The following is a 16,363-nucleotide window of genomic DNA, read 5'->3' on the forward strand; positions in this document are numbered from 1 at the left end:
TGGCCTGAGGTATGCTTTCTTAAACATTCAAATACTGAATCATACAATGAAAAAAAAATTTCTACTTTATTGAACCCACTTATTCCAGCCTACTTCCACAAGTGTTCAAAATCTTTGGGATACAGCAAAGGGAGTCCTAAGAGGAAAGTATATAGCAATACAAGCCTTTCTCAAGAAACAAGAAAGGTCTCAAGTACACAACCTAACCCTACACCTAAAGGAACTAGAGAAAAAACAGCAAATAAAGCCTAAACCCAGCAGGAGAAGAAAATAATGAAGATCAGAGCAGAAATCAACGAAATAGACACCAAAAGAACAGTAGAACAGATCAACGCAACTAGGAGCTGGTTCTTTGAAAGAATTAACAAGATTGATAAACCCCTGGCCAGACTTACCAAAAAGAAAAGAGAAATGACCCAAATCAACAAAATCACGAATGAAAGAGGAGAGATCACAACCAACACCAAAGAAATACAATTATAAGAACATATTATGAACAACTGTATGCCAGCAAATTAGATAATCTGGAAGAAATGGATGCTTTCCTAGAGATGTATCAACTACCAAAACTGAACCAGGAAGAAAGAGAAAACCTGAACAGACCTATAACCACTAAGGAAATTGAGGCAGTCATCAAAAATCTCCCAACAAACAAGAGCCCGGGGCCAGATGGCTTCCCAGGGGAATTCTACCAAACATTTCAAGAATTAATACCTATTCTTCTGAAACTGTTCCAAAAAATAGAAATGGAAGGAAAACCTCCAAACTCATTTTATCCCCAAACCAGACAAAGACCCCATCAAAAAGGAGAATTACAGACCAATATCCTTGATGAACACGGATGCAAAAATTCTCACCAAAATACTAGCCAATAGGATCCAACAGTACATTAAAAGGATTATTCACTACGACCAAGTGGGATTTATCCCTGGGCTGCAAGGTTGGTTCAACAGCCACATATCAATCAATGTGATACAATACCTTTATAAAAGAAAGAACAAGAATCATATGATCCTCTCAATAGATGCAGAAAAAGCATTTGACAAAGTACAGCATCCTTTCTTGATCAAAACTCTTCAGAGTATAGGGATAGAGGGCACATACCTCAATGTCATAAAAGCCATCTATGAAAAACCTACAGCGAATATCATTCTCAATGGGGAAAAACTGAGAGCTTTCCCCCTAAGGTCAGGAATGCGGCAGGGATGTCCACTATCACCACTGCTATTCAACATAGTATTGGAAGTCCTAGCCACAGCAATCAGACAACAAAAAGAAATCAAAGGCATCCAAATTGGCAAAGAAGAAGTCAAACTCTCACTCTTTGCAGATGATAGGATACTTTATGTGGAAAACCCAAAAGACTCCACCCCAAAACTGCTAGAACTCATACAGGAATTCAGTAAAGTGGCAGGATATAAAATCAATGCACAGAAGTCAGTGGCATTCCTATACGCCACCACCAAGAGAGAAGAAAGAGAAATGAAGGAGTCGATCCCATTTACAATTGCACCCAAAACCATAAGATACCTAGCAATAAATCTAACCAAAGAGGCAAAGGATCTGTACCCAGAAAACTATAAAATACTCATGAACGAAATTGAGGAAGACACAAAGAAATGGAAAAACGTTCCATGCTCATGGATTGGAAGAACAAATATTGTGAAGATGTCAATGCTACCTAGAGCAATCTACACATTCAATGCAATCCCCATCAAAATACCATCCACTTTTTTCAAAGAAATGGAACAAATAATCCTAAAATTTGTATGGAACCAGAAAAGACCCCGCATAGCCAGAGGAATGTTGACAAAGAAAAGCAAAGCTGGCGGCATCACAATTGCAGCCTACTTCCAATTTCCACTGATGCTCAGTTTTATGATTTGTTTTGTATTCTGGCCTGTTTTTGCAAGAAAAGTCATTTTTCTATTTTACTGTAATTTTATTTTAAGAAAAGAGATTCTTACTACTTTTTTTTTCAGGTACATAGTACAGATATGCCATAAATTATTTATCTTTTCCCCCAATGATGAAAACTTAACTCTTCCTGTTTAACTTATTACAGATATTAACATCCTTGGCTGTATATCCTTTTGTGTACTTGAAAGTATCTTATAGGACAGACCTAGGAAGTGGAAATGTTGGATCAATCCGGCATTTAGAACTTTGATCTGACTCCATAAGTTTGCGTCAGCATTGTATAAGCATACACACTTTGAAAATCCCTCACCTCTATACAGTATCAACTTTAGTATTCCCCAGTCTCAGGGGTAACTATTTGTATTTTCTATTTTTAAAAATTTGCATGTCTGTCTTTATTCTGCTTTAGGCTTTCTGATGACCTTCCTGATAAGTATTGTGAAATTTTACTATAAATACTAGGTCACATTTAATTTTGGTCATGTGTATGTATACAATATACATCCTTACCTGCAGGTTTTAGAAGTTTTCCTTGGATATATATTTCTACAGCTTTGCTTACCATAATGCCTGATTCATAAGCACCAGGTCCGCTTTCTAAAAAAAGAAAAACAACAACAGAAAAGGAAAACAGGCCTGTCTAGATACATCAAATAGTGAATTTCTCTTAATAGGTGAATAGTGTTTTGCTGAAGTATTCTAGAATAGAGGTAACAAGGAGGTGTGTAGTCCTCTCCTCCCCCTTTTTTCTCTAAATACCAGGCTCACTGGAGTGTCCATGAGTTATTCTGAATGAACTGACTCGGGGGTGTGAATTACTCAGCTGGGCTTCATCTACCTTCACAACAAAACGGATGCATGCCAAATCTCTGCTTCATGACATTTGCTAAAATAGTGGGGAGGCTGCTGAAGTGAAGTGGAAAGATTGTTCTTAGAACCCCAAACGGCCTTTGCATTTAGAAGACCGAAGTTCCTGGACAAAACTCCAACAAAATTCTCTGAACTTGAGTTTCCCGACTTGTGAACATGAGGATGAGTAACACCCCCCTCCCCCCCCCCAGAGAGGCTCGGGGATTGGGACAGAACCCAAGAAAATATTTTAAAATGTGGACTATTGATAATTTTCAGAAATACATTGAACTAAAACTGATTAACTGATGAATTACATTTCCGAAAGTCACTAAACATTCATCACCTATTTGCAGTTTGTGAAACAAAGGATTATCTACATGTGTTTCTATGTATTACGCATGCTGTGGATATGCTATCTCTTCATTACTGGCTGGCTATTTCCTGTGTAGGCATTTTACCTCCTCAACTAAATGAATGCTTGTGTCTTTCCAATGTCATGCATAGAGTATATACTGAATTAGGACTGTTCTGAGCAATTAACTTAAAATGCATGGCTTTGGGGGGGGGGAAGCGGGTAGGAACAATAATTTATTTAAAAAAAAAAGGAAACAGAATGCTGAGTTCCAAGTAATACTTACTGTTAAAGTAGGGAGCAGTGAAAACATAGTTATCATTATCGAGACTCCTTTTATAGAAGCTGTCCTCATATGTTTCTGGGTTTTCTTGCCAGTTTTCTCCAGCCCTAAGGAGGAAATGGCTCATCATTTTTATTCTCTAATCTGCCTGATAACCTACTTTGCCGTGAACATCGTGAAATTTTACAGATATGCCTACATCTCAGGTATGTCTAAGAAAGTCAGTGGTAATTGATGGTGTAAATGATCCTCGTTAATAAGCAATATATCACCGTAGAATGATACTGAGAGTCAGAAAAAGCTCTTAGTTTTACTCTGCAGGTAATTATGTACAAGTCAGTTAATAGTAATAAGCCTTTCCAGGCCACTTTACAGACTGTTCTGGAGATAAGAGATAAGATCCACTGAAGAACAGTGAAAACAATGAGGCTCTATGAACGTATAGCCAATAGACTATGACCATTGTGTTCATTTAGGTTAGCTTGTGTCTACAGAGACAAAAAATCTTTTAAAGAAATAGGGGATTTTTTACTATTGTAAATAGGTTAAGTGACTCCATGTTAATCTAAGAATAAGTTTCTCTACACAGTGGTTTCCTTATCCAGTAATGTACACATCCTCAGAGTAGTCCTTTGTAATGTACTGATTTCTACAGATCTTATTTGAACTTACTCTTTGGGATAAACTCTGGTAATTCCTCCATCAGTCACAACAAACCGCGCTTTCACTCCCTTGCTAAAACAGAAGACAGAAGAAGGAAATTTTTTATTCCATTTACTCTCGGTAAGATAGTAATTTAGGTGTTGATGTAATAATAAATGAGCAATAATAAATAATAAATAAAATGAGTTCCTAAAATAAAGGAAGACAAAGTAAATATATCAATATATGTAAACTATGTTTTATTAGTGAAAATATCTGGGAAATAAAGGGAGGATTCTCTAGGAAGACACTTCATAATAAGGAAGAATACAGCTGCATTTTGAATTAGCAGAGATGACAGAGGCAGCAGGACGATCTTACACGTAGAGCCAAGAGTGAACATTAAGGGAAAGCTTGTGAAGAATGTGACAGTATTTGGTGTCATAAAAACATAAGGCACAAGGTAAGAAGCAACAGGAAGTAAAGTTTCAAGGACCAGCTTCTTCAGACTGGTCAGCTCATCAGTGATCTTGAAATCCATGCCGGAGAGCTTCACCTTTATCCTGAAACTGGAAGTGATGCACTTTGAGAGTAAGACTGACAGGGGTGAGTTCTACGGAGAACAGACGAGGGGCTATGGGGAGAGGAATCGGAAGCCCTAAAGGCAGAAAGAGCAGTTGCTATCATTTCTTAGAAATGGGAAATTAGGAACTTGGGTGTGAAGAAGACAGGGCAACATTGTTAGGAGAAATATTTAGCATTTGGTGACTGACTGGAAATGGAGTAGGGACTGTAAATGAGAACCATAATTGGATTTCTCAATTTATTGACTAGGTGTACAGTAGTGTTATTAAAAGGTCAGTCAAGCATGCACTGGAAGCCCCATTCTATCACAAACACTGAAACACAAACACGCCTATTTAATTTGGTTTGTTCACACTGCAGTGTATAAGCAGAGAAAGCTAAGTAAGTGTGCAGGTGTTAGTCCTGACACACACCCACAACTGCAAGTTGTCAACAACTGCAAGATGTTTTTCTCAGGAAATTGTTATTAAAGATAAATGATAAAGTCTAAATTTATGAGGCCTATTTTCCAAATATTTCTCGGGGAAAAGCTAAACTGAAATGCAGAATATATATATATATATATTTTTTTTTTTTTTCATTAATAAGAACAAATACTCACATGTTTTTCTGCTTACTCCAGTAATTTTGGACAAGTTCATTTGTAAAGCCTGCATCCAGCAAGACTCTATTAATCAAATCCGTGTTACCTAACACAGAAAAAGGATAGCCTCAATTATACCCACATAGTTTCTCCATTAAGATAATAATGAAACAAATACATTCTCTATTTATAAAAGCAACTTAGAGTGGATAATATTTCTGTGAATTACAAAATATACCCAATATTAATTTTCTGCACTTTTTTTAATATTGTTCATCTTACCCCCTATTTTTCAGGCTATGGCCAGAATTAATAGAAAAGCCAGTTCTAAATGAAAATTATTTTGTAAACTTTAAGATAAACAATAAGGAAATAGCCCTCCTCTTTTTTTAAAAAAAAAATAGGTTAGTATGGTGATTCTAAACGATCATAATTTAATGGACAATTTTATATATAAAGATAAAACTACTTAATATATATAGTTTCCTGTTTGTATGTTTTGGCCAAGGAACTGAATAACTTAACACAGCCCAGCACTATCCCAAGAAGGCTTTTGGCATCTGCTGGTAATGCTGAAAGACCACAGGCTTCAGGTTGTCATTTCTGGAATAACCAAAGAACATCTTAGCCCAAGTTCATAGGTAATGGAGGGGCAGATGGCCATGACCAAGGGTCAATTAATAAACATTCTTGAATAAAAAACGTCACCTTTTCATTTCTCTTGGCTCCTCTGTTCCAAGCCCATGAAACTCTGAATAACCTCCAAGTATACTCTGAAACTTCACATTTTTGATAAAATTTCATTTTACTCAGGTAAGGAATATGGGATCTTAAATATCTTATTACTACAAGAGGTGGGGAGTAGACTGGAAAATATTTTAGTTGATATTCTTAAATTTAATGTATCTTTCACCCAATTTTAAAGGATCAGCTTAATCCACATTTTAGACTTCATTTTAGGAACTATTTTTATTATAGCAGAAAATGAATGACTTTGAAAAACAGTTCCATTTGAAAAGTGAAAGATATAATTTACTTGCCACAAATCCTTTTAGGTCAAAGAAATGAGACCATTATTCTAATTCATTATATAAATCAATGTTGCAAGTAATTTCATAATTGCATTTATATTTTAATTACACTGTAATTTTAAAATATGCCCCCTGCTGCATGCAATACATCAACAGATTATCAGTATTGAGCTTTACCGTTTTACACACATATAATCTCATTTCTATATTCCAAAATAATGGGGGATAAGAAGAAGACAACAGCTTTATAGCAGAAACATTTAGGTAGGCTAATAAATTAACTTAAACAGTGAGAATTGTAATTTTACTGATGGATTAAATACTTCCCTAAAAGCAAAATTCAAATAGCCTGAACCCCTTGAAAAGAAACTATTTAGATTTCAATCACGGATACTTTTAGTTCTACACGTTATTTGATAGCATGATTGAGGAAACTATAAATTTTACAGCTATTTTTTAAAAGATTTTATTTATTAGAGCGTGAACAAGCTGAGGGGAGGAGCAGAGGGAGAGGGGAGGCAGACTCCCCGCTGGGCAGGGAGCCGGCTGCTACTCGCTCCTCAGGGCTCTGGGGCTTGCTCTACCCATGACTGGTTTTCAGAGTAGCTCATTCTAATTCTGGCAGCTAAAGTGAGCGGTGCTAGGAAGTTCGTTCTTTTTATGAGATAAATTTAAATTTAAGAGATGGCTTCAATTCACTTTTTATAACTGAGGATGTGCTTTAACTCTTCCTGATGGAAAGGAAAATGATTTTGAAAAAGAAAAGCCCAGGGGCACCTGGGTGGCTAAGTGGGTTAAGCACCTGACTTCCCCTCAGGTCATGATCCTGGGCTCCTGGGATGGAGCCCCGCCTGAGGCATGAGCCTGGGAGCCTGCTTCTCCCTCTGCCCCTCCCCCCTGCTCGTGTTTTCTCTCCCTCAAATAAATAAATAAAATCTTAAAAAAAAAATAAAAAATCTTAAGCACAGGAGAAGAAAGAGTGAGGAAGCAGGGAGGAGGAGGAAAGGACATAAAAGTCAGTTACTGTTACTTTTTTTTTTTTTACAACGTAAATCAAGAAGCCAGCACACCAACACACTAATTGGAACCCAGAGTTGACCATGTTGGGTACAGTGACGGTGACACTCAACAATTATTACAAATCGATCTATACTTACAGGATGGGTTGTTTGGCGTTTTTCTATCAATAAACTCATTGAAATTTAAAAGAAATTCAGTGTTGTTATCTGATATTTTAAGGTCATTGCAGTAATCTCTGAAAAAAAATAAGACATCAGCTATGAAAATCACAACTTTAAAAAGAGTACACAGCCATCAGAGGAAGTGAAAACACTTTCTTTTACTACTCTATGACTTTGCAAGCTGTTTAATTTCTTATTTCCATTTCCTCCTCTCTATAATGAAACAACACTTTTGACAATAAGGGCTGAGTAGTGTGGATAATATATATTAAGCACCTACCCTCTGGGCAACAGGTGCTCAATACATGTTAGCTTTTGTTGTTCTTAATGCACTATTTTCATTTTATGTTGGAGTTTCCATGTAGAAATTAACAGAGAAAATTTAAAATACTCACTACATACCAAGAATAAACCCATTGTATGGTAACACTTTTATGAGAAATTACTGTTTTAAAAAAATAACCTAGTGAAAAAAAGTGGCATTGATTTACCTATTTGCAATTCTCTTCAATGCCTGGCTTAAGTATGCCTCTACATCCCATCAACGGCAAGATTCTATTTGGGCACATGAAAAAAATGTGGTCTCCTAAAGATATGCAGCTGGAAAAGACAGAATTATTTAATACGCTTCTCCAGTGCTGTAGCTATTCCTCTTCCTTTTTTTTAATAACATACCAAAACTTGAATACTAGTAATTTCTTGGTAGTTAGTTATAATATGGAATTTGAAACAATGAACTTTTTGTACTGTTACACTAAAATTCAATGCATTATCTTACACTTTAAATCAATCTGATTTTTTAACATCATGAATTGGTTATTTGGAAAATTTGCAGATCTGCCAAACGATGACACATTTCATTATAAGATTGAAAAATCACATTCATTAATATCATCACACTAGTGTCACCAGATAACTACTGGGAAACACTAAATACAAATTCCCCCCAAATTCTTATTTTTGTGTGAAAGCACAGATTTTGTCATGAGCAACAAACCCTGTTGTTTTCTTCAAAGTAGAAGCCTTACTTGATTTTTGAGAAAATGTTTATCAAATACCTAAGTCATTCTGTCAAGTAAAATTCTATTTCCTGAAAAAAGCGCAAAGAGCACCTATTTCAGCTCTAAATTCAATCCCACGAGTGCTTTTCTTTGAGACAGCCGAGTTACTCTAGTATGCAGCAGAACACCCATCTTCTTCCCACTGAGTATTAAAAGACATGTACTCGAGGGTAAAGCTTCAATGAACCTAATAATTTTTATGCTCGTATCAAGGATATTTTAAAGTGAGACTGGCTTTTCCCCTGGCAAGAAAGATTACAACAGCTACCAGGAGCCTTTAGTGTTACTGCCTGGATTCCTGCTAAGGTATCAGCTCCTCACGGCTTTTCTACTGTCCCTGCCAAGGTCGACATGAAGAAGAGAAAAACATTTACTGCTGTTTTAGGAAAACAGCTTTGACCTGGTCGGTTCTCTGAAAGGGCTTCTGGAACCCATGGGTTTTGAGACCCCTACTTTGAGAACTGCTAACCTAAGTGTTTTGGAAATTGAGAATAAATATAAAACAACATAAATGTAAGGCTGTCATTAATATTAACTAGGTTAATGCAACAGATGGGATAATCAAATATTGAAGACAGACGTGCAATTGTGTAGTGACCATTTTCAGATGCAAGGCCATTACCTAAATAGAAAGCCTCAGACAGTAAAGAGAATGTCAGAACTTCAAAAACAAACAAACAACCTACCCACAAAACTCAGTTCTTAGAAAAATTTAGTTTTGAGGCAGGGTTTAGGAAGGTTGCATGATTTTTACTCATTCATTATTGACAGAGTTAAAATGGACTTCTTCCCACAATTAGCATTTAATTACAGGCTATTACATACTGTTCCTTTCTCCTTCTAACTCATCTTTGAAATGTCTTTTTCATTTCTGAGAAATAGCAGAATTATTCCATTTCTTAGACCTTTCATCCCTTTGCATACCTTCTAAAGGTAGAAACAATGCTCTCTACATTTATGTTTTACTCAGAGGTACTGTATATTCTTCTGAGATCTTGAAATAGCAAGGAAATTTCCTAATCTGTGAAATGGGATACTACTACTAATTTACTACAGAGTTCTCTTGAGCAATAAAAATAATCATTCATGTAAAAGATTTAATACATGTTAGTTGAATTCATTGGCTTGTCCCACAAGCTGTAACATTTCCCTTCTTTAGTATTTATTCCTTCCCTAAACACATGGGCAAATTCTACTCTTCCAGTCAGACCACAAAAATGATTCATATGTTAATCCTTGCTGAACTGAATAGTCATTGCTTACAAATTGGGAACTGGAATTCAGAGTTACATTTATCCTCTGAGTACTGGGACTTCTACCCTATTTTCCACACTATCTAAGAGTAAAGCTCAGAAAGCCAGTCTGCTATTCAATAATTGGGAGAGACGAATGAAGAGGTTGCCTAGAGAAAAACACAGATCTGAGATGGACGGAGAGTCTTATCAATATATCACATCTAATTTCATTCTCTTCTTACACTGTTAATGAATCAACATGTTAACATTCTGTGGGATCTTGTTCTGCCTCTAATATTCTTTCTAGCTGAAACTGGTTTTAGCAGTTTTAAGATGGTCAGTTACTTTTATTGGAAAAAGTGGTAAGATTGTAGGTATTTTTAATAATGGGTTTTAAAATATTCTTTACATATTTATACATTCTACAGACACCATATGTATTTATTCAGCACCTACTGTGTGCCAGGCAATGGATGGGATGTTGGATATTGAATGGTGAGTCAAACAGGTTGAGATGTTGCTTTACTGGGGAAAGTAAATGACATAAAATGGACCAGTGCTCCAGTAAGGGAAATACAGTATTCTCTGAAGCCGTCAGCAAGGATGTCTAATGCAGTGAAAATGGGAAGGAAATTCCTAGATCAAGGAGCTTTGAAGTTGGGGTTTGGGACAGCGTGGGCTGTGTCTGAGTACAGTCCACAATAAAAGAGAAAATTAGTGGATCGAAAGAGTTAAGAGAGGGGGGAAAAAAAAACCCCAGCACACATAGGAATCAAGAGAAGTTTAATGTGTTTGGAATTTAGAGCAGAGGTTGGCAAACTTTTTGTTCCAGGGCCAGATAATAAATGATTCAGACTCTATGGGCTATAAGGTCTATGCCACAACTCATCAACTCTGCCTTTGTAGTGAAAGCAGCCACAGACAATACACAGCCAAATGAGTATGGCTGTGTTCTAATAAAACTTTGTATGAAACAGGCAGGCTGCAGGCTATAATTTGCTGGCCCCAGATTTAGAGTATAAGGACCACATTGTAAACTGGGACCCAGTAACAGAGCAGCTGAAAGCTATGATATAAGGTACAGAGCATCACAAGACGCTACTGAGCTACTGGTTCATACTTAGCAGAGGAGAAATGTAATTTTATTCACATTCTAGAAACTCTCTCCATTTCTAGAAATTGACACCAGACTGGGAATAAAGGGGGATTTGGGGAGGTAGGGACATCAAGTAGGAGGCAGCTGTAGTAGCTTAGGTCCGAGAAAGCACTGGCCTGGTGAGAACAAAGGCAGCAGAGTTTGGCCAATATACTTGAGACTCGTAAAATAAATTCTGTTTGGCAAGACTTGGTGATTGTATAAAAGTTAGATATAAAGGGAAGGGAGCAGAGACAAATACTTAGGAGACACTGAGTTGAATCACACTGGAGAGATACTTTTGTTAGTTTTCCATAAACATGAATGTCTCCCACTGAAATATGTAGGTAGACATAAAGTCTGGAAATATATTGCTTGATCCTATATTGTAATGTAATGCCAATAAATGACATGCCTCTTTTGTCTCTAGACATTATGGCCATCTTGTGGATTTGGAAGGCATCACCTCAAACTATCGACATCAAATAGATGGGTGGTGTGTCTGTAGACACAGAATAACAAGAGGCCCTAAGCTACAACTTCATGTAAGCCAACTGCAGAAGAAAAAAACTCATGAAAGAGATTGAATGCGCAGCCAAAGGAAGGAGGAAGAAAACCCAAACAGTGTGTCACCAAGGAAGAAGAGGCAAAGAATACTCCAGGAGAGTGGGATCAGCAGTATCAAACAATGAAGGAAATTCAAGCAGGAGAAGCTACTGAGGGGCAAGGTCACTCCTGAAGCCAAGAATATGCTTTGTTAGCAGAGTTTGGTCAAAAAGTTACATCTATTCCCTATTTTCAAGAACCACCAAAAATTCAGACATCTTTATGCTGAAAAAAATTGGTCTGAATTACTCTTTAATTTTGTGAGCTGTCTTTGGGTTCTTACAGTAATTTCTTTAAGAGGTATAAAATGTGAGAAATTAATAATACACCATTCTGAATCTTTTCAAGAGTTTAGCCTAGACTAATAGAATTATATTAATTTGATATTAATATATGTGTCTGTTACAGAGTGTAAATTAAGAACCAAGGAACAAAGAAAAACAAAGCTGGAGGCATCACAATTTTGAACTTCAAGTTACATTACAAAGCTGTCATCATCAAGACAGTATGGTACTGGCACAAAAACAGACACATAGATCAACAGAAGAGAAAACCCAGAAATGAACCCATGATTATATGGTCAATTAATCTTTGACAGAGCAGGAAAGAATATCCAATGGGAGAAAGATGGTCTCTTCAACAAATGGAGTTGGGAAAACGACAGCAACGTGCAAAAGAATGAAACTGGACCACTTTCTTACACTAGACCCAACAATAAATTCAAAATGGCTGAAAGACCTGAATGTGAGACTTGAAACCATGTCTCCTGAGGCAAGGGAAACAAAATAAAAAATAAACTATCGGGACTTCATCAAAAAAAAGCTTCTGCACAGTTAAGGAAAGAAGCAGTCAACAAAACGAATAGGCAACCTATGGAATGGAAGATTATATTTGCAAATGACCTATCCAATACAGGGTTAGGATCCAAAATATATAAAGACTTATAAAACTCAACACCCAAAAATGAATAATCCAATTAAAAAATGGGCAGAAGACATGAGTAGACAGTTTTTCCAAAGAAGACATACAGATGGCCAAAAGACACATGGATAAATGCTCAAAATCAATTATCAAAGAAATGTTAATCAAAACTACAATGAGACATCACCTCATACCTGACAGAATGGTCAAAATCAAAAACATGAGAAAGAACAAGTGTTGGCAAGGATGCGGAGAAAGGGGAACCCTCCTACACTGTTGGTGGGAATGCAAACCGGTGCAGCCACTCTGGAAAACAGTATGGGGGTTCTTGAAACACTTAAAAATATAGCTACCTTACAATATAGCGATCTCACTACTAGGTGTTTACCCAAAGAATACAAAAATACTAATTCAAAGAGATACATGCACCCTGATGTTTATAGCAGCATTATCCATAATGGTCAAATTATGAAAACAGCCCAAAAATCCACTGACTGATGAATGGATAAAGAAGATGTGGTATATACACACGATAGAATATTACTCAGCCATAAAAAAGAATGAAATCTTGCCATTTGCAACAACATGGATGGAGCTAGAGAGTAGTAGTATGCTAAGCAAAATAAGTCTATTACAAAAAGATAAATACTATATAATTTCACTAGTATGTGGAATTTAAGAAACAAACAAAGGGGGAAAGAAAAAATTGGGAGAGGCAAAGCAAGAAACAGAGTCTTAACTATAGAGAACTAGAGAACAAAATGACGGTTACCAGAGGGAAGGTGGGTGTGGGGATGGGTGAGATAGGTGATGGGAATTAAGAAGGGCACTTGTGATGAGCACCAGGCATTGTATGGAAGTGGTGAATCACTATACTGTACACCTGAACCTAATATTACACAGTATGTTAACTGGAATTTAAATAAAAACTTATTAAAAAAAAAAAAAGAACTAAGAAAAAAATAAAAATAAAAAACACTCTTGATTATTGAGTATCAAATAATTACACGAAAATAGCGGTAGGGAGAAAGAGGTATAAGGGTTAGGAAAGGGGGATTATATGAGAAATAAAATTGGGGAAGAGAAAAAAGAATATTAATCTTAAAAATTATATGAGAAAATGTCACTATATTAAAATGCTTTCCCAGAACGTTGTTAGAACATTAAAAATAAATAAATCAATTATGACGTTCATTCTAGCCTTATGTCTACACATACATATATATCTGTAGATATCTCAGTATATCCCCCTGTATGCGTATATATACACACATATGGACTATGTTTGTGTCTGTGTACTCACAAATGCACATACCCAATTCTTCACTAGTGATGGATACCACTGTTATTTCCAGTAAGAGCAAGGTCTACATCTGTCTTATTCACTATTATCTCCCTGGAGTCAGAACATCACTTGGCCTAGGGCAGTTGCTTACTGAGTGAGTGAATGAATAGAATATGGTTTCAGTTTTAAAGTTACTGCTCCCTTTGGTTCCATAATTTGGCATGGGATTAACTCAGAACTGTGACTGAAGGCTTACCTTTCCATAAAAGCTATAAAAAAAATAAAATAAAACAAAACCAACCTTGGTGCTATGAATGTGTAGCCAGATTCTTCAAAATTATCCGGCTTCAGTGTTTCAGAATCTGCAGAGATAATGTTACAGGATTAGATAAGCCATCCAGAGTACGCATCCTGGGTTTCTATGACGATATGAAGGCATTAGAATGATAACCTAGTAAGAAAACAATAAAAAGTACTTATATCCTACAAGGTCCTTAATACTGCATAACAGAAATATAAAATCCATTTTAATTTCATAACAAAAATTAGACCAGTTATATCAGAATAATGCTGTCTTAGAAGTTTCCCATTTACTAACCCTACCATAACCAAGGTATCTTTTGTATCAATGTTGCATCAGAGTTATTTCATTTAAAACTTCAACATAAAATTTTTATCAATATCATGGTAAAGAAAATGATTTTAATAAACTCATCAATGCCTTTAGTTAATTAGTAACATTCGTCATATTAGGGTGTGAATTAGTAGGTGGAAGGATAAAAGCACACAAGTATTTAAGCCTCAGAAAAAACCTAAATGTGAAATACAGTGCATATGAAAACACAAGCATATTCTTTCCCCCGTTTTTGCTGCTAAGGTTTGAGTGATCATGGAGGAAAATCTAGCAGATGAGAAGCACAGAGGATAATATCCAATAGGAATGGAAATATCAGTGGAAATGTCAAGTGCACTAAACAGAAAGAAATTGAGCAACAAGAAAATACTTGCCCTTCATTTTGCCCTTTTTGGCTGTGAAAATCCATCAGAAAGAGAAAGCAGGGAAACAAAAAAAAGAGGGTAAAGCAAAGGGGGTCACAAACAATATTTTATTCAATGACTTTCTTGAATAAAAATATTGTGCATAGATCAAAGATATATTTATGTACAGCTGTAGTCTGGAAAAAAAAAAAAAAAAGACATCTTTTTGAAGACTGGAAGGTATGTCCTGTCCGTTACCACTAGAAAACCCTCGCTGCACTGTGGTGATTTCAAGGGTCTAGTTTGCAAAGTGTTTAACGCAGGTGCAATGGTGACAACGTTCGCCTATATTCAGAAGCATTTACCAACCATCAAAGACCAACTAGCCATCCCCTCATTTATCAAGTGAAGAACTAGCTCATGCACAGTTGCTGGTTGTTAAAAAGACCATCATATCTATCTATCAAGTGAAAGCATAAATATAAAAGCCTAAATTTAGCACAACGAGAAAAAGGATTGCAGAGAGAAAAAAGAACTGACGGGGGAATGAAAGAAATTATAGTTTACTTAAAGTCAGATGTAAAAGGTAAATACACACACATGCGTGTTTTTTTTTTTTTTTACTTTATCATAACAAAAAATTTAGGTTGTTAGTAATAGCTGATGTATTACAAAGGATATGATGGTCATTTTACTTTACTAAATCTAGTCACCCAAAACAAAGATTACTATTGACTTAAAATACGCACTAATGTTAATAATTACTCCACATTCCAAATGATGCTTTTAAAAAAATAATTCATTTGAGTTACTGAAGACGTTATTAATTTGGAGTATGAGAAGGAAGTTAATTGCCAAACCAAAGCCAAAGACCAATGCAATTTAACTTATTCAAACAAAGTAGAAGATGTGGAGCACAATATTATTCTTGCCAAATGCAAAAAAAAAAAAAAAAAGAAAGAAAGGGTTAAAAGCCTTATTAGCACAGTGCCATGAGTAGAGACCATGTGAAACATTTTGCACCAGCTAGCAGACCCTTAAAATGACAGCAACAGAGAACACAGCACTGCAATGATTCTGAGCACAAAGCAAGGCAGGGTAGGGTGGTGGGGATGCCAGTGAGACCGGGTACCTGCTCATATTCTATCCACGTAGAATATTTCTTGTTCCTTGCATGTTTGGAATGGGTTAGAATCATTGCTGTAGATTTGGTAGTAACACCTACTAAAATGTATAGGCCTTGGGCATTCTAAAATCTAGACAAATTTATACATCTGATACTAAGAGATAAATAGACTCTGGGGTCGCTTTCATAGTACTTACATCTGGCCTGAGTTATTGTCTCTTCTATTTTGGCTTTTATATAGTAAAAACTGTAGGTTGGTAATACCAAGGCCAAACTGCAATAGAAACAAGAGAAGCATAAACACAAACAAACAACTTAAAAAAAAAAAAAAAAGACACATCCAGTTAATGGAAAATCCAAAGATCTTCCTCGTGGGAAAGAAGAGACATATTACTGTGACAGGAAAATGCATTCAGCAAATAGAGTACTTTATTCGGTCTTGCAATCCAGAGTCTTCCAGTTCTCTACGTTGTAGGGAATCAGAAGACACACAAGGAAAATAAGCTACTAAATGTGCCCATGAATTAGCTGAGAAAGAAATGTCATGTGTACTCTATTTCCAGGGAAGTGTACTGAAATACTTTGAG

At 36.1% G+C, this 16,363-nt stretch overlaps 1 protein-coding gene across 7 annotated transcripts in view; it reads right to left on the reverse strand.

Moving 5' to 3' along the window:
- The window catches only part of CACNA2D1 (calcium voltage-gated channel auxiliary subunit alpha2delta 1), a 506,844-nt gene that overhangs the window by 26,784 nt on the left and 463,697 nt on the right, over positions 1-16,363 (reverse strand). For 4 of the 7 annotated variants that reach the window (XM_035020464.1, XM_035020463.1, XM_035020460.1 and 1 more), the window contains 8 exons: positions 15,974-16,050; positions 14,681-14,701; positions 13,974-14,034; positions 7,406-7,503; positions 5,236-5,323; positions 4,080-4,142; positions 3,411-3,514; positions 2,431-2,517 (listed from right to left, as the gene is read on the reverse strand). In XM_035020464.1, the coding sequence (XP_034876355.1) occupies positions 2,431-2,517; positions 3,411-3,514; positions 4,080-4,142; positions 5,236-5,323; positions 7,406-7,503; positions 13,974-14,034; positions 14,681-14,701; positions 15,974-16,050 (599 nt within the window). The remainder of the gene's footprint in view (positions 1-2,430; positions 2,518-3,410; positions 3,515-4,079; positions 4,143-5,235; positions 5,324-7,405; positions 7,504-13,973; positions 14,035-14,680; positions 14,702-15,973; positions 16,051-16,363) is intronic. The other 3 variants (XM_035020466.1, XM_035020465.1, XM_035020461.1) reach the window with 1 other exon arrangement.

This window comes from Mirounga leonina, unplaced genomic scaffold (genome assembly GCF_011800145.1).
Source record: "Mirounga leonina isolate KUSES-001 unplaced genomic scaffold, KU_Mleo_1.0 Mir_174, whole genome shotgun sequence".
Classification (NCBI taxonomy): Eukaryota; Metazoa; Chordata; class Mammalia; order Carnivora; family Phocidae; genus Mirounga; species Mirounga leonina.